We start from the raw sequence: 24388 nt of genomic DNA, 5'->3' as shown, positions 1-24388 counted from the left end.
CTTAAAGAATCAATGATCTTTGCGTTTACTATACTGTTATACTTGGAAGTCTCCCCCCCCCCCCCCCCACATTTATACCAGCATTAACGGCCATAGCACAGAGGTGATTGCACATTGTAAAGAGAGGAGAGTTTGGAAAATGTTCTAAATAATCATTCAAGAAATGCGATCGTGTTAGTATTGGCATAAGAGACAACACGGGAAAAGCTAGTATACATACGGTACGAGGTTGGGGTGGGCGGGTGGGGGGGGGGGGTGGGAGGGAGTTAGCTCACGTAGAGTGCTAGCGTCACACATTGTACGGTCGTGCTATAAGCCTATAGACACCGAGCAAACGACATCTTGCTCTAAAGAGATTCCAAATCCTGCTTGTAAGAAGAACTTTAATCTTGAAGAATATATGGAGAAAACGGTCCTCATTTTTCTTTCAGTTAGAGCACCATAGACCTCAGTCATATCATCAACCACTCAATATCAGCCTGCAGTCTTGTCAAGAACATGGGAGTGGGTAAAGGTGGCATAGGAGAGTAAAGTTTCGCGATCTTCTTCAAGTTCAAGTTCAATTATAGATTTCGTTTCCTTTAGGCCTATATGCTTTCCTATACAAATAAGAGTAAATACGTGAATTAATATAATTCCACATGTTACGTTCTATGACAATGTGAATTTCTTCAGGTATGTGTTTCTATTTTCAAAATCTATCATTAGTAGCCTACATTTGTAAGTTGCTGTTTTTTTTTTTATAGTAAGATCAAGCTATTGCGAAGGTATACGGATGGTTTGTCAAATGAATCATTATCATATAAGGATGCGATTTCTGCTTCATTCAATGCACTGGCTTCCTGCATGCATCTTAAAGAGTTTTAAAACTTATTCAAGACTCTAAGCGGGTACTAATTGCCGTACTATTCATTACCTAGGCCGGGAATATATGATGACAGCGAGGAAGTCACGCGAACCAGTCTGGCTGTTAGGAGGAAATTATCAGCTGGGGCACAATACAAATCCCTGATCCAACTAGAACTGCATTTGCCTGCAAATATGCAGTATTGTAGTGCCCATTATGAGCTTGCAGTATTATGAAGAACTTTTCGGTTGTTCATTGTGTTATTTTTTGGGCCGGCGGAGAACACTCCATGGAGAATAGTCATGTATAGTTACCTACAAAAGTAAGGGCGCTTATGAGCGCCGTGACAGGCGCAGAATAAGTTAGCTACGCAGCTAGTCTCTGAAACTGCAAATGTACAGAGACTATATAAAACTTTTAAGTTTCAACGTCCAGTCATGTAGCGTCGTTCACTTGACCAGTAAGGCCAATAATGTGCGCGCACGCACGCTACAATAACAAGTATCGAAAGTTATTGTTTATCATTTTCACAATAGCGCCACTTTTTTATCAATCACCTGATTATCACCTGCTAATATTTATTATCTTGTGACCATACCACATGACTCAAAGAATGACCATTTTCACAACTGCTATTAAACTGTGAAACATTTAATCTACAACATTCGATACCCTCTTTAAATCCACGTTGATTATCTAAAGATGAAATAAATGTCGAATACTAGCTGGAGAATCTCATCAAATGCCATTTGTGTGTACTTTTCTGCCGTACACTAGATGAACGTTTTCATATCTAGCATTTGTTAAATGGTTCAATGGTCAGTGAAATGCATGCAGTTGGTTTGCTACAATATACAAGTACGGGCGTGAACATTGGTATTGTTACATAACAACTCACTGATTGTACTATACAAAATTGCCCAGTTCAAACCATACGTTGGGCGGTACAATTATAGAATACAGGGCCATTCATTAACTCTTCCCAGCATCCGGATGCGCGGTGTGTCTGTACATGTCCGTTCACGTATGACGCCCTCTAAAATTCCATCACGTATTTCATTTTGACTCCGCATCCGCGCATCCGCGCATCCACCCCGGCAGTACTAGGAATGGACTTAAATAATTTTCGAAAGTTTCCCCATATACCATCACATATTTCATTTTGACTCCCTCTAATTTCCATCACGTATTTCATTTTGACTCCGCATCCGCGCATCCACCCCGGGAGTACTAGTTTCGACATATACCATCACGTATTTCCAATACTGAAAGTCCCGTATGTACGAAGATATTCCACATCAATAGTGTGTCGTTCTTAAAAGGCATCCGTACATGTGTGACGCCCTCTAAAATTCCACCACAGAAGTACTAGCAAAGGACTTAGGAAATTTTTGACTCCGCATCCACGCATCCGCGCATCCACTCAAAAAGAAAGAACTGGGACTTTGACATTTTTACTTACATTCGTACTGGGGTGAGACTGAGCATCCGCGCATCCGGATGCTCAGATAGTATCATCGAGTGGCCCTGTATTCTATAATTACTCCCGTTGGGCTAGCTGTGAGCTACGATTTTTGTGGGTGTTGCCAGGAGTCCTCGTCTGCCAGTTAAAATCCTGTCTTCCATAAATGGCATGATCCTGAAGAGTTATCAGCAATTATCCTGACTGCACTATCATGTGCAAATTCAGACTGTAATTTCAGTAGAACGTCCCCCTAGCCGACAAGACTCTGTGTCTGCTATTGCTAGCTTTAGCCTAACGTTAGGCCTTGCCTAAGGAAAGCTCTTTCACGTCGAGTCACGTCTACAGTATCCTAACAACGAATCTCATCCGAACGTCGGCTTGGCTAGGTGGATGCATATGCCTAGGATAGTCAAATCACAACGTCAACTAGTACTAGTTCTATAGTAGTGGTATCAACTATCATTCTTAGTCTTGATAGCAGTCGCAAAGATTGTATTCCTGTTAAATATCTAATCAGGCAAGGAGAATCATGTCTTCACAACGACAGCCTCTGCTTGCTGATTCCAAAGGTGACACCTTCAACTACAATTCTGTAAATTCACAAGATGGTGTGAGTCGGACTCCTGGCATAGGTACTGGAGCGCTTCAGTATAGACCTGATCCCCTACGTTGGTACATACTCATGGTATTATGTGTCATGAATATATCAAATGCTATGGTAAGTATGCAAGCTTTGAGTTTGACCTAGTTACAGACTGTCCTACCTATAGAATAGGGTGGCCATCTCAGTCCTGTGATTCAGTGCACTGCCGCCCATCTGGCATGACCTCTTGTGTGTAGCCTATATGTACAGTATGTTTCAATGCAAACCAGTACAATTTCATGATTTTGTAGCTTCATATTAACATAATTAAATTGTATGGTGGTGTACGGTAACTTCGCGTGTCCCCATGATTCACATGTGCTTTCTTATAGTTATACATACTGTATGTGCACTGATTCTAGTATTACACATATGCACTGATAGACACTGTAGTAAGTCAAATTGTAACCACTTTTTCCATCGCAATTGAAATCCACAACGAAAATGACCAAAATTGCCAAAGGGTATTTGGAAACATCAAGTTTGTAATTTGAAAGAATTCTCACAATTATTATTTATTCATTCGTTTATTTCATAGAATGAAAGACTGACAAGGAATTTTACAAGATGTTACTAATGGATAATAGACAGGAAAACTAAAAAATAATAATTGCAAGTGGCTTTTTACTAAACGTTTATTCCAAATGCGATCAAATTGCGCGAATTTGAATTTTTACAACAATGCTAATGGTAAACAGGTATTGGAATGCTATAAAAATGATCAATTATGTTGACCTTTTGTGTAAATTTTGTATAAATATATTAAAATGTGATGCCTCCCCCCCCCCACCTCCCAAAGATGTAATAGCTTGGAGATTAGTGCCCATACATGTACTGTATTCTTAACATATATAACAAGTTTAGACTTTTTATTTCCTCAGGCATGGATTTCATTTGCCCCCGTCGCTTACCCAGCAGCTGAATACTACCATACCTCCGCCAATGTTATCAATGGGCTTTCAATCGTCTTCATGGTGGCCACAATTCCATTTGGACTTTTAGCTATATGGGTGCTTGACACCCATGGCCTCAGAGCTGCTGTAAGTTCATAGATGGTTGTATCAACTTAAATTTTTTTTTTTTTAAATTGGGAGGGGTCATGGGGTGGGGATCTGACTTCAGTGCACTGTTAATAGGATTGGCTCATTTCTCATGGTTGTTCAGAGATGACCCACTTTCTGGGTGAATTTCATCAAAAGTACCCTAAAATAATATGTTAGTTCTGTTCACTCAGTCTGAATATCATTACACTGTTAAATAAGTCTTACTCTTTTCAAAGGACAATCGGGGCAGCTGTCTCGAACTTAATCTCTGATAACGATGTAAGATTGCAGACTTGCTCTTACCACAATTATGCTGTTTTCTTGCCAAACTAGGTTGATTAGGGACTACGGTACATGTATGTAGTTTATGTCATTTCTAGGCTAAAATACAGGTATTTTGCCAAGTCCTGCCCTCACTTCAGGTTACATTTACAGTATGGATAGGACTGCTAAGCTCAGCTTTCTCTCCTTGTTTGGGTTGAAATTGGTTATGTACAGTAGGTACATTTGTAGTTTAGCTAGTACTTGACTTGACCTTGATGGCCAATCTTTCAGTAACTACAGTACTTGAGCCTTGATTCTAAAGTATTAAATAAAGTGGGCTTGGATTTTCATAGGTACAGTGTGTGTACATCTGCTACCGTCTGTGTACTGTGTGAATCTGTGGTAGGTGAACGTATTAATACATAGTATAACATTATTCTGGCAAGTCCTGTAAGAAGTGCATTTGTAAAGTTATTGCAAAAACAAGACAACCAGGCTAAACTTTCCTATATTTTCTTGTAACTCCAGTTTGTCCTAGGATCTTGGCTCAATTTGATTGGATTAATCGTCCGATATGTGAGCACCTTGAAATTTCTCATCAATTATCACGACCAACTCCCAGTTTATGTGGTATTCGCTGGCCAGACTCTGACTGCAATAGCCCAAGCCTTCTTTCTCTTCGCCCCAACGAAACTGGCTGCTGTTTGGTTTCCAGACAATCACAGAGCCCTCGCCAATACAATCGGGTCGACGTCTAATCCGTTGGGAATTCTCGTCGCATTCGTTGCGTCTCCCATGCTTGTGGACACGGCGAAAGATATTCCAGTAATGGTGAGTGGTACCCTATGCTGTCCTTGTGAAACGTTGGTGTGGAAACAAAGGCGACAGTATTCCACACTACTGTATATAAGTATTGTCTTCCCTAACGTACCATAAGACACAGTTGTTTGTGTAGTCTAATTTTAGCTTTGCAAGTGCAATGATGTCATCAAAGACAAATATTTTTGCTGTGGAAACAGTGTTTCAAAATGTTGCTGTTTCATTGTCCTTTTAGAGAATATTGGACATATATGTAGTATAGTGACAATTTATGTAGTTCTTCCCAGGTGAATATGAAAATATTTTGTAAGAAGTTAATCTTCATCCTTTCTGAATAATGGTGTGTTTATTCTTGAAGATAAAACAAGGGATTTTTCTGTTATTCTGCATGGGTCATATTCTCATCATACTGTTGCCAGATGCAATTTTTCAATCTTATTTTAATGTGACATTGTATAGTTCTCAGATGCTATGTACAGTAGCTATATATTCAGTCTGGAAAGCACAGTAGTTAGTGTACAACCCCACTACTGTAGAACACTATACAAAAGAGTAGCCATTCTTTCAAATGGCTGGTTACTATGTGGTTGCCTAATATGGCCAGGTATTATATATAGATTATATGCCTTGTTGGACTATCCACGTTAGCCATTATGAGTTGTATTATGGGGTTTCATAATATGGCCAGGTATTACGCATAGTTGGACAATCCACTTTAGCCGTTTAGGAGTTGAATTATGGGGTTGCCTGATATGGCCAGGTAATATGCTTTGTTGGACAATCCAAGTTAGCCATTTAGGAGTTGAATATTTATGGGGATTCCTAATATGGTCAGGTATTACGCCTGGTTGGACAATCCCAAGTTAGCCATTTAGGAGTTGAATTATGGGGTTGCCTTATATGGCCAGGTAATATATATATATACAGGTATGCCTTGTTGGAAAATCTAAGTTTCATGAGCCATTACAAGTTGTCTAAGGGATAGTTTTATTTTTCAGTGAAAGGGCTCAGTCATAGATCCTCTTTTAAATTAATCTTGTAATCCAACCAAATTTTATATGGTTAGGATAAACCTTGAAAGAAACTTCAGTTGTTTAAGGCAAAACCTGAAAACTTCCTCTCCAGAAATGTCAATTTGTGAACATTGGTCATACTTCCCCCTAATTTGCCGTCATCCGTAGCTTGTTCGAACGTTCGTAATACGTTTTTGTTTCGTACATTTGATCTCAGACTCATATAACTGTACAAGGTTAACAACTGAAAGTGAAAATTGAAAAGCACAAATATCTACTACCTTCTAGCTTCTAGTTTTTATGACTATTAATGCCGATCTTTCATGACAGTTACTGAAACCTTACTATAGGTTATGCGCTTGAAAATTTGGTTTCAATATTCAACTGTGTGTCCTCATTCTGGTGAACTCATTCTTTTTCAGTATTTACTGCTAAATTTGAACTTTTCTTCCTGATCAACTTTTAGTGCAAAGAGTATGACGAACCCCAAAAATGTGTATATATACAGTAGAGCACATCATGGAGGTGTATTTAGCTGACTGGTTAATTTGGGCAGAAGCTTTTGTGAAGAAAGTACTATTAGTGGGTCTTTAAAGTAAGGTGTCTTAAAAATTTGTAATATTTTGGGGCAGCATTTACATAAGTCAAAGTGTAATTTCAATGAAGCAGGTTAACTTTGCCGTTCAAAAGGTTTTACACCTGCAGTACATATATTGCAAATTCTAAAGTTGTTCTAAACATGTTTCTTTCAGTGAGAGCAATTGTTTGTGTTATTTCAATTTATATCTACTCTGAATTTTCAAACTGAAGCTCAGTCTGCAAAATATGCAATTGACTTTAATATAGCCAATGTTGTTAGTTTGGGTGAAAATGATGCCTTTTTTTTAAACGCAATATCTCCAGAAGCAAAGCTTTGATGATCTTCATACCTGTTCCTGTCTTGTGGATCTACCTTAGTGACTGCAAGAACTTGATAGTTTGTGGTTCCCATTCATGCATATTGATGAGTGGGTGGGGCTTAATGTGAAAATCTTATAATGGCAATATCTCTGGATCCGTATGTCCGAATTAGTTCATTCGTGGTATGGTGATGTCAGTTGATGATAGGTACATGGTCATATAATCAAGAAATTGATTCTTATTATTATTCATGAATGGGCGCGGCTAGAGTTATGACAGTGACAAGGTTGTAACTACGATATCTCAAGTTGAAAACTGGGTAGGTAGATGTCCATGATATATACATGTACCCTACAGTATTTGTGGTTCCCATCTCACGAATATTATTGAGTGGGCCAGGCTTTAAAATTCTTATGTAAATGTCAATATCTCTTCAAGGTTATGTCCGATTTAGTTCATACTTGGAAAGTTGATATGTAGTATTGATTTTAATAAGCAGATTCTACTTGGCCTTATCTAGTTTCACCCTCTGAGTTTGAAGGGGTCAACAGGTTTTCTCAAATGGTAGAAAATTGGCTGAAGAGGTCAAAAGGTTATCTCAAATGGTAGAGAATTGGCTGAAGGGGTCAAAAGGTTATCTCAAGTGGTCTCAAATTGGGCAAATTGCTTTGTAATTTATACCAGATGACTTGCAGGTTGTCAAAATATTTCACAGTGCATTTAAACAATGTCATGTAGAGCTGTCAGTCTATAAATAGCAATTTATCTTAAGAAGGATTTGCCAGCTCAAAATTGGTAACATAAATTTCCTTTATTCATACAATCTGTGTGTCGAAAGTATATATTTCACAATTTCACATAGGAATTGGACTAAACATTCTATACCGTAAAATCCTTACCAGTGAATTAAAAACGGTTGATGCTTTCTCCACATGATAACTGATACGGTCTTTCTTGATATGTTGCTGCATTAGTCAATTGATATATAACCCTCTTCATTATGGTGTGCATAAGTACATGTTTATGAACTTTTACGGCTTACCACACTATGAATATATATTTGTTTAGGCATCATTGTTTAGGCATCGTCACCACTAAACTTTGTCTTTTTCTGGTTTTTACTAAATATGCAAAGTTGCCCTGAAACATGACCTGTGATTTTTAAACTCCTTGTAACTGAAATTATCTGCTTTCCTTACAGCTTGGTTGGTTTATAGTTCCAGGTGCTATCGGCTGTTTCATGGCGAGCCTTTGCATCTACAAAGGAAAACCTGAGATTCCTCCCAGTGCTAGTGCAGCCATGGATAGTGAACCGTTCTTCACTGGCATCAAAAAGGTATGTGACATGACATATGCAGGCCAGAATTCACAGAAACGAACTTTGCCTTCAGAGTTCAGAAATTGATTATATGAGTCGTTATGAATCGGGCTACTATGCACACAATGATAGGTTGACGACGTTAAAAACAACAGGAATGCAGTTCTCAATTTTCATTGACAGAGAAGATTTCCAAAATATGTTCAAAAAATAGTCCAGGTCAAAAATGTCTTTTTGATATGTTACAGAGGAACGTAATATTAGCATTGTAGTGAAATTTTCATTCAATTCCTTACATGTACTGTTTTTGAGATATTGACAGTTGAAGTTATCTGATATTCTACCAAAAGTGAACTTGAAGTAAACAGGTGTGATGTCACAGTTGCACACTGACAAATATTGTTTTGTTTTTTATTTATTTATTTTTGCAGTCTATTGATTCGACCTTGGATTGGATCGTGTTACTAGTTTGTCTAAGGGAGATGTGAAGTTTATAAAATACCAATACTGTACCTATGGTACATTCACATGATGGATGCATCCAGTCGTGGAGTGTAAAATTAGACGTAAAGTTTAAAAGAAAACAAAACATTTCTTATCAGTGTGCAATAGTGACGTCACACCTGTTTTCACCAAGTTCACTTTTGGTACGACAGGGGGCAACTTCAACTGTCAATATCTCAAAAACGGTACAGAGGAATTGAATGCAAATTTCACGAGAATGCTTAAATTATGTTCCTCTTTAACATATCCAAAAGAAATTTTGACCTGGACTATTCTTTCAAAACCTCCAATTTGAGAAGTCTTTTTATTATTGTTGATGTGCTTTTCACTTCAGCTTTTCACCAACAAGGCCTACGTGATGCTCTTCATCTCCTTTGGAGCTGGTTTCGCACTCTTCTCTGCCCTCAGTTCTCTTCTGTCCCAGATTGTTTGTGTCAAAGGTTACAACGATGTAAGTATATCAGTCAGTAAACACTTCTCATGGGGTGCAGCAAATATTTTAATATCAAATGGGGATATTGACATGTTTATTGTTAGTAGTCTACCTTTGCCGCTGGTACTATCGCTGTGTAGGGGTTGCCTGCGTCTACCCAAGCCATCGTGATGTTCACTTAACTTTTTTAATTGGTTAATATATGAACACAAGATATTTATGAATGCCTTCAAAACACATGACGTACTTCGTAAGCTCAAACTGTTCCCTGTAATAAGTAGAATTGAAACGGTTTCGCTGTTTGTTTACAAATGCTCGGTGAAGTTTGTGAACAACCTCCGCACATGAAAAATTCCTTGACATAATACATGTGCAGATAGCGAACCATTTGGATTGGTCATTGACAAAAATCAGTTAACAACTTAAACTTGCTTCGAGGCGGTATGTAGTGTTTATGGAGGAGGTGGAATGTACACTGTTTCCCAGAATATTTCATTGCCATTTTCAATGTAATGGCTTCACAGTATGTACGAAGCTGTGACGTAGTTCTTGTATCGAGCACGTTCGGTACTATGTATATCATTTGGCTACACTATGACCCAGCCTAGGTCTATGGTGTTCGTAAACAACGAATTTGGAATTCGTGGAACTGGAGACAAAGTTGTCATAAGAAGGAAAACTTGCGGCAAACAAATAATTTATATCGTATTCTTTAAGGATCTTGGTTCAGTAAGTTAAGGTAAATAAGCGCGAACGAGTGAAGAATTATGTCCAAAGTAATTATGCACGGATCCCTTTGATACTACCAGGGGCGATTTTTCTCATATTTAAAAAATATTGAGCCCTTCGCCCCCCGTGTATTTCGACGCTGGGTGGGTTATCATCTAGGATATCACTATTGCAGTTCTTTCCAACTGTGAGTGTCCTTAACAACAACTGCATTCTTAATTGCCTACTGTACATGAGCCTGGGATTGTGTCTGACAAAAATCTTTGTATATTTTTTGTATTTCAGGTCTTTGCAGGAATCTGTGGGGCTGCTATTATTATCGCTGGATTCTTTGGAGCCATGATAGCTGGTCTGTACGTGGACAGCTCCAAGAAGTTTGGTCTGACTGCAAAAGTCACCTTTTCTATGTCGGTCGTGTTCATTTGTGCATTTTACATTGTAAGTGGGAGAAAGCTTTCACCATGGTGTAACTGTATAAACAACGATATTAAGCTAAAAAGGGGATGGGGGGAGGGGAAGGGGGAGGTAGGTAGGTAGGGGAAAGGGGGGGTGGGCATATTTCAGTGTATCGTGTACTGTATGACAATCAACAACTTCCACTAGGGCTGGATGCTGGAAGAATTTAAATTTTACTGGTTTGCATGGAAAAGTTAGTTGAAAACATTAAACCTGGATATAGTTGTCTTCAATTACCATTACAGTGATTGCCTTATCTTTTATGTATATGTAGGCCTCCCAACAAGAGGATCAGAGTGTCTTGCTTGCCATTTCAACTGCTGGGTTTGGCTTCTTTGGTTTTGCTACTTTACCAATCTCTTATGAACTTGGGGTCGAGGCAACATACCCTGTAGCAGAAGGAACCAGTGGAGGATTCCTTGCCATGTCTGGGTGAGTACCAAAATTTGCAGTATCAGATTTAAACAGTTTCACTGTTGTACAGGCCGTGAACTGATAAGAAATTCATCATGGTCAACTGGAAAGACATGGTAATGTTCCGACTGCCAGAATCATGTTGTTTTCAGAAGTAGTTTTATAAACCCTTACATGTTTCACTTTGATTTGTTTTGTTAGACAAATCCAAGGCATTGTGCTAGTCTTGGTTGGACAATATCTAGCTGTAGACATTTCCCCAGAGGATGAAGAAATCCAAGTATGTTCGAAAGACAACGGCGTCAAAGACCTTAAATGTAAGTAGTATCTCCCTATCCATGTATCTATCCCTCTCTATAAGTAGTTGTAAGTAGTAGTATCTGACTGACGCGCTATCTGACTGTCTTTCTCGCTAACGCGCTATATCGCTATCTGACTGTGTTTCTCGCTGACGCGCTATCTGACTGTCTTTCTCGCTGACGCGCTATCATGCTATCTGACTCTTTCTCGCTGACACGTTTTCTCGCTATCTATCTGACTGTCTTTCTCGCTGACATGCTATCTCGTTATTTGACTGTCTTTATCCATAATGCACTATCTTACTGTCTTTCTTGCTGACGGGCTATCTATCTATCTCGCTGACACGCTATCTATCTTTCTCGCTGACGCGCCATCTCGCTGCTAGCTGACGTGCTATCTAACTGTCTTTCCCCGCCCACGCGCTATCTATTGATGGATCGATGGGTCTATCTGTCGGTCGGTCGCCCGCCTGCCCGCCCGCCCAAACACACAGGTCTACTTATCTATCTGTCATGGTCAAAGAGCAGTGAACACGCAGGCCTTTCTAGTTCGACAGAGTACAGTATAGTTCTGTGTTGTCCGGATCAAAAGATTGCACATTTCCTGCTGAAAATTACCAGACCTTACTCTACAATATCTGTTGGAATACCTGAAATTTTCAGTTTCTTAATTTCTACACTACTTGTATCTATATGTACTTGATATCTACTCTTTTGTCCATTTATCTACTCTATATCTACCTCTGTGTATATGTATTAATACTCTACGTAGTCTATATCTACTCTATATCTACCTCTAAGTCAATGTATATCTCCATATATCTCCATCTATCACTATCTTCCTCTATCGCTATCTCTATATCGACTCTACATTTAGTCTCTATCTGTCTATTTCTACTCTAAATCTATATGCCTGTATGTCTACCTCTGTATGTCTATCTATCCACTCTTATTATCTACCTCTAAGTCTATGTATATCTACTTGAGATCTCTATCTCCATCTTCATATCTACTCTACATCTAGTCTCTACCTCTAACTCTACTTTCCTTCTCACCAGATACTGCATTGATGTTTGCCGTGTATTCAGTGGTAGCTGCCATCTTATACGTGTTCGGGGTGCGAACTAAATACCACAGACTGCTTGCGGAAGAGAGAGACAGGGTAGACGGAACCTTAAACTACAGATCTACGGAAAATAGTAGTGTAGAACCACTGCCAATTTTGTAAAATTCAAAAGTCACCTTCAAACCACAAAAGTCAAAATTATATATTTTTATAAATTTTCTGCCATATATTGAAAGATTTTAAGGTCGAATACATTTTTACTGGTGTGCTTTTTAGTGGATTCAGTTTGTATGCAATTGTTGCTAAGGAATGATTTTGTTTTTAACAATTTTTTTTTATACTGGTATTGCTACTAACCCCGGCACAAAAGGATAGGTTTTAAAGCCAAGCAATCCATTCATGGCATAAATATTCAGTAAATGATCTTTTGTGATGCTTTGACAGATAAGGCAAAATGATCTCGACGTAAATAAGATATACACATGAAATACACACTCCTGTCAAAGCATACAATGTTACATTGGATTGACAAATTGCACAAATGGTAAGATGTTAATTTTCCACCGACTGGTAAAAACAGCAGTTGTCAATATAAATTCATAATAGGATCTTTGATGTTTGTAAAGATAATTTTCAAGATAGCGGCTGTACATTTTTACCCACAGGTATATTTGGAATCGGTGTCGAAGACAAATTAATAATTTTAGCATAGATATCAGTTTGGGGTCATTTGAAACCATTAATACCATTAAAACCATTAACGCACAGACTGTATGGAAACATTACACAAAATATTAAACAAATACGGGTGATTTTTCTTTGTACCATAAATGTATTGATTAGGAAAAAAGGTTACGCACACGTTCCTTGTCAAGCGAAACATGTTTTTGGGCATTAAGGGTAAACATATCCTAAATATTAAACAGATATAGAGAGACAGGGTGATTAAAACTTTGTATCATAAAATGTCACGATTATGCACAAATTACGCCCGTGTGTCTCGTCAAGCGAAACATGTTTTTGGGCATTAAGGGTAAATCTCTCATAAAGATTTAAACAGATACAGAAAAACAGGTCGATTAAAACTTTATACCCTAAATGTAACGATTTATGCTAAATATATACTCGGAACGACGTTTCCAGTTTCTCATCAAGCTTAGGGTCATCTCCCACTGTGTACTGTGGTAGACTGCCCTGCTAGAGTCATGAGAAAGCATTCTTACCAATTACAATAGCTGGTAGTCGTTAAGGGAGGTTTCCTCCAGCCTCGTCGTGTTTGGATCTTTACCAGTCAGTGGATACCATTACATAGAGCTGTAAAAGAAGGACAAATTGGAGCATATAGTTATCTAATTAATAATTAATTATATAATTGAAATGACTGGTGATTTGGCAGAGTGTCTTTCTTTCCTTTTGTCTCTGTGGTCGATGCTGTGTCTTTCAGTATTGTTTTAGCAATTATTTTTCTGAAATACTCAGCTACGTCAAGTGATGTACTTTGATTGTTTTTATAGAAGTGATTAGACAAGCAGGGTATGAATGGAGAAGAAGGTGGGCATGGGGTTGCAGGAGAGGTGTGGGACTAAACAGGAGAGGTTAGGGACTAAGGTGGGTGGTCTGAGAGGGGAACTATATTTGTATTAAGCACATTGTAATCATCATGTTACTACCAACTTTTACTAATTTTTTTATACTTTTTTATGTCATTGCATGATGCAATTTAAGCATGGGGTCAATTTCATTTGAAATATATAAGAAAAAACAGGAAAAGATTTGTAAATATTCTGTTTTTGTGCTTTTTTTTACGAATGTTAGCCTTACATAGCTTGCAATTACTGGATATTGTTTTGAGCTACATAGGCACAATTTAGTGTCTCAGTCATTCAGAAATTTGATTGCCTCCCAGTCACAAGTCAATGTCTATTGAATTGGTGGCCCTGGATACCCCTTTGCTTTACATACAGGATAGAATAACAATGTTTGATACAAGTATCGATAGTTAAAGAAATATATATATATAAGTAATAATAGTTGTCTGATGATCGCTCAACAGTAGTAACAACTACTAGTGTTCCACTAGTCTCAACATATACAAATATATATATATATAATATATATATATATATATAAATACATATATATATATATAAATATATATATACATATATATATATATAAATAAATAAATATATATATATATATAAATATATATATATATATATTTATATATATATAAATATATATATATATATATATATATATATATATAATTATATAATAATAATAATAATAAAGGCTTATAAGCACAACTAGTACAGAAAACTGTGCACTGCTGTGCTGGAATATATATATATATATACATAATATATATATATATATATACATAATATATATATATATATATACATACAATCAAGTTAACAGATCCTACATTACCTTCGCTTGACTTGGATTTATCAGCCTTTCTGTGTCTTGGGAAACTGTAGATGCATTCTTTGATTATAATATCTGAAAAGTCTGTGCCATTTTTTAGTGATAATTAGTAACAAATTTCAACACGGTTAGACATACGCGTAGCGAGGAATTTGTCAAAGGAGGGGCGAAGCTTGTAGTCAAACTATCTAAGCGTGGCTCAACCATGGGTTGGCGCGAAGCTTGAAAGCAAATTTTGGCCGAAAATGCCTCCTAGATCGCTGGAAATGGCACTTCCCAGGCCTTGTAAGTTGCATCTAAGCTTTTTCTATTTTGAAATTACTAGCGATGTCATAAAAAAAAATGTTTTTATAGCCACAAAAAGAAACTATGCCACCAAATATTGGGGGGAGGGGGCATTAGATACTATATCCCCCACCTAAAATGTTGGAGGGGGGACATGTCCCCCGTCCCACCCCCCATGATCGCCGCCCATGCATCTAAGACCAGTACGATTCTGACCTTCAAATAACTTTAGTTCTTCACGTAGGACGTGCATTAAATTTCACTCAAATTTAAATTGACCAATAAAAATTGACCAAGCAGGTTCTTCCAGAATCACCCCAAAGAGAGTTCGTCCAACAAGGCAAAAAGCATTGTTGCCTGGTAAGGAAAATTATTATCCTTAAGCCAGGGACATAAATGTCCCCTTTTTGCACTATTCGTTAAGAAATCACACTGTTGTAAATTAATTATTAGAATACAATATTTGTAGTGAATATGATGTTCTTGAATATGGAGTCAAAGGATACCTGAAATTCTTATATGCCAAACCATCAATATCTACCTATCAATTTCATGTTGAAAGAATTAATTTCATACTTTCAAAATTAAATTGTACATGGTTCTTTTATTTTGGTTTGCAGGTACCCTGGATGAAGATAGTGAAAGTAGCGATCTTGACCAAGCATGTTCTTCCAGATCAACCCCAAAGAGAGTTTGTCCAACAAGGCAAAAAGCATTGTTGCCTGGTAAGGAAAATTATTATCCTTAAGCCAGGGACATAAAGGTCTCCTTTTGCGCTAATGGCATGCACACAGTCCCACACATTGCTGGACCTCTGTTGACCGCACATGACTTTTGACTGCCGAAAAAAACTAATAGAAATTATTCATTCACTATGGGGCATGGTGGCTTAGTGCTTTGTGCATTCGACTCGCAACACACAGGTTGTGAGTCTGAGTCCCACATGTTGAATGGTCAATACGTTGAATCCTTGTGCAAGACACTTTACTCCGTTTGCTTCAGTCCACCAATCTCTAAAATGGGTGCTAGCTTCGGCTAGGGGTTAGTTAGCAACAGATTGACGGATTGGCACAGAAGAAAGCCTACCTACCTTCTCACTATGGGTAACCTACCCACCAAGTACTGTATAAGCTCAATTGAATTTTACCTCATTAAGATATTGTTTACAAGGTTTTTATGTTTGACCTCTGTTAACCTCCACATCAAACAATATGGATGATATAAACACTCAAAAGAATACTCATACAAAGTATGAGCTCAGTTGAAGTGTGTCTTGTCAAGATAAGGTGTTTACAAGCAGGCGCGGCGGAACGGAAAAAATTATTGGGGGGGCTAATGTGTGGAGACCATCTAAGCGGAGCGCCACCATCGGTTGGCGCGGAGCGTACAAGAAAATTTTGGGTTTTTCAAACCCCCAGATGGCCGGAAACGGCACTTCCCGAGTGTTTTATGCTGCGAATACCTAGCCCTAAAACATGGGTCTCAAGCCTGCAATTTCTCAGATTGCACGTAAAAGTCTGTAAAAACATTGTAATTTGTATATTCGATAATGTTTTAAGAGAGTAGCTATTACTCGTAGTGTACTCGTAAAGACGTTTTTGAGTGTAGTAAGGGCAGTGGCGGAGCTAGGGGTATTGGTCAGGGGGGGGCAAGAATGGTCTGTAGGGGCGCTTTCGACACTATCTAAGAGGAGCGCCACCACAGGTTGGCGCGGAGCGTACAGAATTTTTTTGAGTAAAGTTACTCCCTAGATTGCAGGAAATGACCCTTTCTGGGCCTTGCTAATTTTCAGATAAACAGTGAATAAATAGGTGTCGTCTCCATTTTGTCGGAAAATTACACCAACAGAATATGAAAAATGTCAATAGGTATATGAGAGCGCAATAAAATAGTCAATAATTGCGAATAAGTAAAAAGTAGTGCTGAAAAGGGCGCCAGCAGTCCATTTGAGTCCGTCAGGGGGGGGGACATCCGCCCCCTGACTGTATATATGGACGCTCCGTCACCAAGTAAGGGGATGTTTGAGAACTGGCTGAAATGAGGCAAGTCATTGGCCTAAGACGAAGTTGTGTTACGCTTACCGGTACTCACACTCACTGCTTCCACTTTTCACGGGGCGTGAAGACGCGGTTGGGGTGACAATGTGGTCTATAGCCAGGGGACGGGCCGAGGGTCCCCCAGCATTTACTAAAATTATTACACATATATAGTATACGTGTGCATCGGACAGATCGACAAATATGCATTGAAAAATGGGCAGATGCACGTTTCGGAGCCTTGGTAAATATTGGGGGGGCTTATCACGCATTTGCCCCCTCAACTTTTTCATTGGGGGGGGCTGAGCCCCCCCAAGCCCCCCCGGTTCCGCCGCCACTGTTTACAAGGTTGTCAGTGTTTGACATCTGTTGACCTTTGAGAAAAACAATAGGGACCATATACTCACTATGAATAATCTACATAACAAGCATGATTTTAATTGAAGTTTGTCTCAAATTACGATGATTAAAAGGTTAACAGTATTTTACCTCAGATGAACTTTGACCTCAACCAAAAGCAATAGGGACCATGTACTCACAAAAAGGTATTCTACCTACCTAGTATGAGCTCAACTGAAGTTTGCCTTAAGTATCAAGTTACTATGTTTACAAGTGGCATCACATGCATGTCACTTACATATATACATCCATACACACAAGCGTGACTGCATAGACCTGTTTCTTTTGCTTCTGCTAGAAAATAAAAACACTAGAAAATACTCAGTAAAGTACTGTATCTTAAATTGATGCTGAAGAATTAGAGATAGCTATATTGTGCTAACCACCATAGCTAGAGAAGAGCAGATTGGGGTTTTTCAATACCTGTTTGCCAAAAAGATTACACTTCAGTAAAACTACTACCAGTGGCAATTCAATTACCTGTTGGGTTCATGCCTAATTCTGCAATGTCAGATATCATTCATAGAATTTATAATTTTTTTTGTTCCAGTTGATCCATATGAGGAGGACTATGAAAGTGAAATGGAATCTGATACAGAGTCTTGGGAAAACAGCAACAAACAATTGTAGAGATTACACTAATCCTTTTACAGTTTGTTATGGAACAGTGTGCATAAAGCCTAATTTTGTTACGTACTTAATCCCTTTTTCTTTAAAAGTCTAAATCAATGCATTGCCAAACCACTGTACATGCTCGTAAACCAAAAAAACGGTCTTGGAAAACCCAGTCCTACACTTTTAAATAAGTAATAAGGAAGATTATAAAATCCAACCTTCTTTATTCCAATACTAATCCCATGTATAAAAAATACTGTATTTGAAACTTATTTCTTCTTGTAGAACAGTTATCCAAAGTGGTATTTTGTGTACATATTAAAAATATTTAATATTAATTATAATTTAAGAAACACATCTCACTAAATATATCAGCTTCCTTCGTACGCATTCTTTTGTTGTTATTAACACTATTAGTGTCTCCTATGGATTTTTTTTACAAAGTTTGTCTATTATTAGGAAGTATTTGTACTGACAGAGAATAATAGATAACAAACAAAGAGGAAATATTCATTTAATAAGGTTAGTTTTCATAACTCATACGCCCATTTCAATCCCCCAAAATAAAACACAGGTAGAGACATTAATAAAAGTTGGGTCACATAAGGAATGTAAATACCAATTTGGATCACATAAGGAATGCAGATACACCAATGATATCTAGTAGTGGAGATATAAGCTAGCAGTGGAGATTCAAACAGAGAAATTTACCAAGTTGACTTGTCTAAGAACATACACCTGCAAAGGTCATTCATTGACTCTCCACTTTTTGTCAACAGGACTTCAATTAACAAGCATTTGAAAAAGCCTGGTGAGTATGTTATAATTCTAATTTGTCTTTTTTTAACGATCCTTTAAAACATGCACATATTTCTTGAACAGGTCTCTTCTACTTAGTAGCCCCCTCCCACCACATACACAAATACATGTCCATTATACATGTATCAGAAATTCATTTGGTCTATGTGTATCATGTGCATATGGTTGTATGCTGAATCTCCTACCTACCATTCATTTAGCTGTATATTTTAAATATGTCCTATATGTCCTAAACCACAAAATATGTAGACTATAATGGGACAAATTAAATAGAACTTATGCAGTTGTTAAGGGTCAAGGTCAAAGTTCATTGTAGATCCATTCCATCATAGAAGAGATGAGATGCCATGGATTGCCATCTTGTCTTATGTTTTAATCGTAATAGATGCTAAGATCCCATAACAAGGGAGTTTATTAGGCAAGTTTCATTCGTTTCTTTTTTCGTCGACAGGAAAGATATGATTGATAAAGATGGCTACCTTCAAGGTATGCAAGGAACTAAGATGACTTAAGAAGCAATCCATGACAGAATGAAGGTGAGATGACAAAACTATTAATTAACCGATCATCTAACTGTCAATTTGAGTATAGTTCATTAGTTTAATGTAAGTTTAATTGCTTTGTTCAAGGGCTGTCCTAATATTGTTGGTGTTTAATATCATTAGATGCAATGTTACATTGCGACTAACATGCAACATCATGTAACATGGTCAAAATTTCAAGTTTCATTACTTACACTACATTTCATGTTTAATAGAATGCTAAGTGAAACTACCCACTGCTGTAGGTGATGAAGCATTTGGTGTTTAATCTGCAAGCTGCAGCTCATTCATTGGGGCTTAAATTTCAACTCCTACCCAGATCCCAACGAAGAGAGTAAGTGACGTCTGCTCCTGTAACGCGACAATAGCATAAGAGACGGTGGTATGAACAGACCTTGGGGGAAAAAAGTTAACACGTCATTTAATGAAAGTGAAAATATTCCCCATCTTGGTGGGGTGGAATTCATTTCCCCTGTGGGTTGTATTACAAAAGAGAAATCTGTAAGCAATGATTATTAATGCATCTTTGCGTGATTGATTACTAATCCATCTTTGCGTGATTGATAACTAATCCATCTTTGCGTGATTGATTATTAATCCATCTTTCTGCTTAGACGTTGAAGGACAGCGTAGTAAAATCAGAGGATTCCGTGAAGAGACTGGTAGCAGAGATCAAGATGCTAGGTCAACGGGTCTTTCAATCTCATAAAGCCGTACAGAAGGAGGAAGAGCCAGGTACATTTTCAAGTTTCTTCCATTTGGGTTTGGTACGTTGAGATACAAGATGGATATGATGTTCGCATTGTATAATATGATTGGTAGCAGTTTGCTGGAGACAATGGTTTGTTGGACTATTGTTTGCGAGCAGGTCACAGATATGGTCATGTGCGAAGAAGGTTGGAATGAATTTCAAAACTAACCAATGAGTACAAAGATTGACTTCGCTGCTAAATAAACCTGAGCGCGTTTAACAGGAGTGTCAAGCATAAATCAGGGACATTTAAATTTGCTTAAAATGTTCTATTTATGGTAGTTTGCAAGCGAAGATGTTACCTAACTTATATGAAATTGATACCAAGTTTTTGTATTGAATGAGTGCAGTTGTTAAATTTGTTGTACCCGCCAACCCCACCCCACCCCCGGAAAGAAGTATCCCTAACTGTGATGAAATATCACTTAGTAATATTCAGTCTTACCGAATCGAGGGAGTACAACAGAGTTGAGGAGAGTGGAATTTTCTGAACGTTAAAGTATACATCAAGTTTATTTCCTTCATCCTCAGATTTAGTGTTAAGTATTTTTTTTGGTGAATATTGTAAGCATAACAAGCTCGTCCCTTTTTCCTAGAACTGAATAAGTATTCACACAAAGCAAATAGTCCTTTTTACCCATCATGAAAGTAGCTGTGCAGTTACTAGTGTATTGGAAACAATATTATACCTGCCATTAGTTTTACCACATAGTGCAACTGTGCATTATTTTTTTTTTTTGGGTGGGGGGTTTCCCTTAAATTGTACGTGCATTGTGTCACGTTTGTTTTGACAAATAAGGCTTTGTTCTGTGCAGTGATAATTTTTTCCTATAACCCCATAGATATAAATATAAATATATTTAGAGGAATATCTTGAAAAGGGTGTAACAATATTAATGTCGGGTCATGCCAGATCTTTCTGGAAACGCTACACGTAAAGAGACTAGGAGAGAATTGGTCAATGGGAGGGGGGGGGGGGCAGGTCTTAGTGGAATATTTAGGGACATTGCAGTTATTGTGTGTTGTTCTCCATCTCAATTAAAGACTTGTAATTTATTTGTAAATAAACACCCAGTTACTTAGTATTGTGCTGTTTTGGATGCACTGCCAAGGGTGGGACCTAGATTCCCCATCTCTTAGATTTTGTCTGTAACCCCACCAAAACACATATCCAGTACAACTAAACCCACTCCGAACTCTGTTGCTCCATTTACCCGAGCGAATCTTGCTAAGAAATTGACTGACTTGCTACACAAGTGCAAAGATATAGGGCATTTTTTTTTCCATTAACACAAACTCTAGTATTATCATCAATATAATGATAAACAAAATGGAGAAACTTTCAGCACATGTAATCAAAATAGTAAACACTTACTTATTGCCTCCACTCCACCCTCCACTTTAATATTCTGGCTTTGCTTTCAGATTATGGGCAGGTTGAGATGTAGTACATTTCTCCATCCGTGTTGTTGTCAGATAATGAAATGAGAATAAGAATTAATAAAATTGTAAAAGAAATGTTTCCTTCCTCGACAGCATGACTTCATATCCTTCACTTCTTCAGTATCTACCTAAATGACAAATGTAGTCTGAATTTAGGCACAATAATGTTGTAGTCCACCAGAACAAGGTTAATTTGAGATTTTACACTCATACACTGCTGATCCAGTTTCAAGCTATTCACCATTAAAATATGCTTAACCTCAGGTATGTTCCTTTAAAGGCTGACTTGATGATGGTATCAGCTCTTCTAGTACAGGCTTTAATGTTAATGTTAACCCATTGCTTTACATAAATTCTAATAACTCACTTAACCAAAGCATGTTCCTTTAACTTGATATTAAAACAACAACACCCTTGCACCCATTGAATGAAAATAAAACACCATCTGTCTAAAAGTTCACAAATTTGTACTACCACTGTAAACATGTCATTTGAGACAGGTAAAACTCTTTTTGTGATTTTGTGTTGGATCTGAGCTAAATGGTTAAAGTATTTCTTGTCACTCTAAACCGATGAACCTCGGCAAATGAAAGGGTCGTTCCCTCAAAAATTAAAAGTGGCATAAAAAATCCAGCCAGGCCTGATAGCACTGTTTTTCAACAGTTCACAACAAATTAACTGAGGATTGTTTCTAAAGTCATCTTTTTTATGAAGTTTTCCTTCATATCTTTCCATTGTAATATACTGTAGCTTGTAAATATATTGCAACTCAAACACTTTTGGCCTTCCTTTTTTTTAAAATTTTTTGTTACATTTTATTATAATATTCTGTAACTACTGTAGTTGATACAACAATACTAGACAGTTTGTGGACATTTCTGACATTACATAAGTTAGGGAAATCAATAAATGTTCTTACATCTCTGTCTGTGGCTCTGACCCCCTCCCACCAAGAAAGTGATACTCCCCCACCCCCTCCCATCACCCAAAGCAATTTGTGTTCGCCCTTAAAATTATTGGCTATCATTGACTCATTCGAGTCTTCAAATTTAACATGCGTGATCTACACTTTATGCAGAGTACTTTTGTCTACATGGCTTGTGTATTCCTATCTAGTAATTTTCTTTCATACTCTTTTTTTTGACAGAACCACCTATGGTGTCCACCACGGAACAGCTCCCTGAGAGACCTCCAGAAGACTTAAATTTGGAAGAGACTTGGGAAGATGACGTAACATCAGACAGAGACAATAAATTGGAATCCCAAGCCCCTGTAGCCGATTCAGATCCCTTCTCTAGTCTCATTAATGACATGAAAGCCTCCATCCCATCTCCGAGTAAAGTACGGTCTAACTCGGAGCAGATCAGGAAAGGCTTACCAGACGATGACCTCCTGAAGGCAGAAGAAGACAGAGGGATTAGAAATAGGACTAAAGTTGAAGAAGAATTGGAGAGTGATTCGATCCAGCTAGTCCTGCCGGTTTCAAACTTTCAGGATCACAAACTTTTTGAGCCGCCGATGTTGCAGCTTCTTAAAAGATATATGTATATATATTATATATATATATTTAAGCTTTTCTACTTTTTGTTTTGTATGACCATGTGTGTAAATATTGAAGCACTAAGGATATGCAGTTTTTTTCCCTTGAAATAGCAAGAGATAAAATGGAGAATACTGTTATGAAAGCTGTACTTACAATACTTGAAAAACTGCTTTCCTAAATTTTAAGTTACATTTTGGCAGCATTTTTTCTGGAGAAATCTATCTATATTTCATGCATAGTCTTGAATACTTCTGCAATACCATAAGACCATCTCTGCCCTGCACATAAAAAAAACAGTGTTTTTTTTTCTCTCTTGCATGTTTTCAAAAGTGCTCTTCTCACAGGTATCGTGTTGAAAATTTTCTCAGATTTGCAGATGGAAATTATGAAAGGTTTTTCGTTAAGGATAGTCATGTGATGATGCAAGCATATCTTGCATGAATTTCATGAAAATTAGGATGTAAATTTACAGCACTGAATTCTTTGGCTGATCCAGTTACTGAGCGGAGTCAAAGGTCAATTGAGGTCATCAGCGGCCAAAATACAAAAACTTTGAAGTCAAGTTTAGTGAACATCTGTAGCATCGGTTAAATGTCATAGTTAGGTGGTAGGTCCCCCTCACTAAGCATCACACTTTGAGCAGTTCTGCTAAGAGGTCAAATGTATATTGGAGTCATCAGCTGCCAAAAGCCTGAAATTCTTGTGGACATATATAGCTTCAAAATCAAAGCTGTATATTGAAGAGGTAGGTTGGTGGCAGAGCTGATTTGCTAACTCAAAAAAGTTAAAAGGTTATGTCTATTTACTCATACATATTCAACATTCATGGGTCTATATTTCAGATAAGATGAAGACTGTTCTTTCTGGATTTTAAACCCTTTTTGGGCATAAAACATATGTACTGTAAAAACGTTATCAGTGACTGAATAGGTTGATGTCCAAAGAGTGAGTTAGTACACTTTCTGTGGTCTAGGGAGTTTGAAATGTCTGATCATTTATGGTTATCACTTAATTTCTTGAACAAATGTTAACTCACTAGACTCTACATCAGTTAGATAGCCAAGTGGGATTTTGTGCAAATTATATGGCAAGGAATCACTATTCTTTGCCCCCTGTCTAAAGAATGCTAAAACTCCTCTCTTCGGGTGGTTTGATATAGATACAATATTTTGTTGGCCCTAAGTGGACATATTGTGGTTACTTTTTTACTTGTCAGCTGCAAAACAAGATATGAAAAATCGGCGGCGAGTTTTTTCTTACTTGTGCTTTCACTGGAAGAATAAAAAGAATTGCATTAGTTGAAATTGAA

General features: G+C 37.6%; 1 protein-coding gene across 5 annotated transcripts; it reads left to right on the top strand.

Moving 5' to 3' along the window:
* The first annotated feature begins 1850 nt into the window (after nucleotides 1-1850).
* Nucleotides 1851-24388, top strand: LOC139967434 (solute carrier family 49 member A3-like). Of its 5 annotated transcripts, none has more exons than XM_071971213.1 (14): nucleotides 1851-3030; nucleotides 3837-3995; nucleotides 4791-5093; nucleotides 8196-8330; nucleotides 9151-9267; nucleotides 10264-10416; nucleotides 10709-10866; nucleotides 11050-11165; nucleotides 12206-12309; nucleotides 15552-15656; nucleotides 17917-18792; nucleotides 19252-19336; nucleotides 19957-20077; nucleotides 22684-24388. In XM_071971213.1, exons 1-11 carry the CDS (start codon nucleotides 2842-2844, stop codon nucleotides 18088-18090), a joined length of 1713 nt encoding a protein of 570 aa, XP_071827314.1. In that variant the 5' UTR covers nucleotides 1851-2841; the 3' UTR covers nucleotides 18091-18792; nucleotides 19252-19336; nucleotides 19957-20077; nucleotides 22684-24388. The 5 variants fall into 5 exon arrangements, with proteins under 5 accessions (XP_071827314.1, XP_071827315.1, XP_071827318.1 ...); XM_071971217.1 differs by having other exon boundaries at nucleotides 1853-3030; nucleotides 18761-18792; XM_071971214.1 differs by lacking the exon at nucleotides 19957-20077.

The sequence above is a fragment of the Apostichopus japonicus genome, chromosome 5 (genome assembly GCF_037975245.1).
Source record: "Apostichopus japonicus isolate 1M-3 chromosome 5, ASM3797524v1, whole genome shotgun sequence".
Lineage (NCBI taxonomy): Eukaryota > Metazoa > Echinodermata > Holothuroidea > Aspidochirotida > Stichopodidae > Apostichopus > Apostichopus japonicus.
This window is presented reverse-complemented; position numbering and strand designations above follow the sequence as displayed.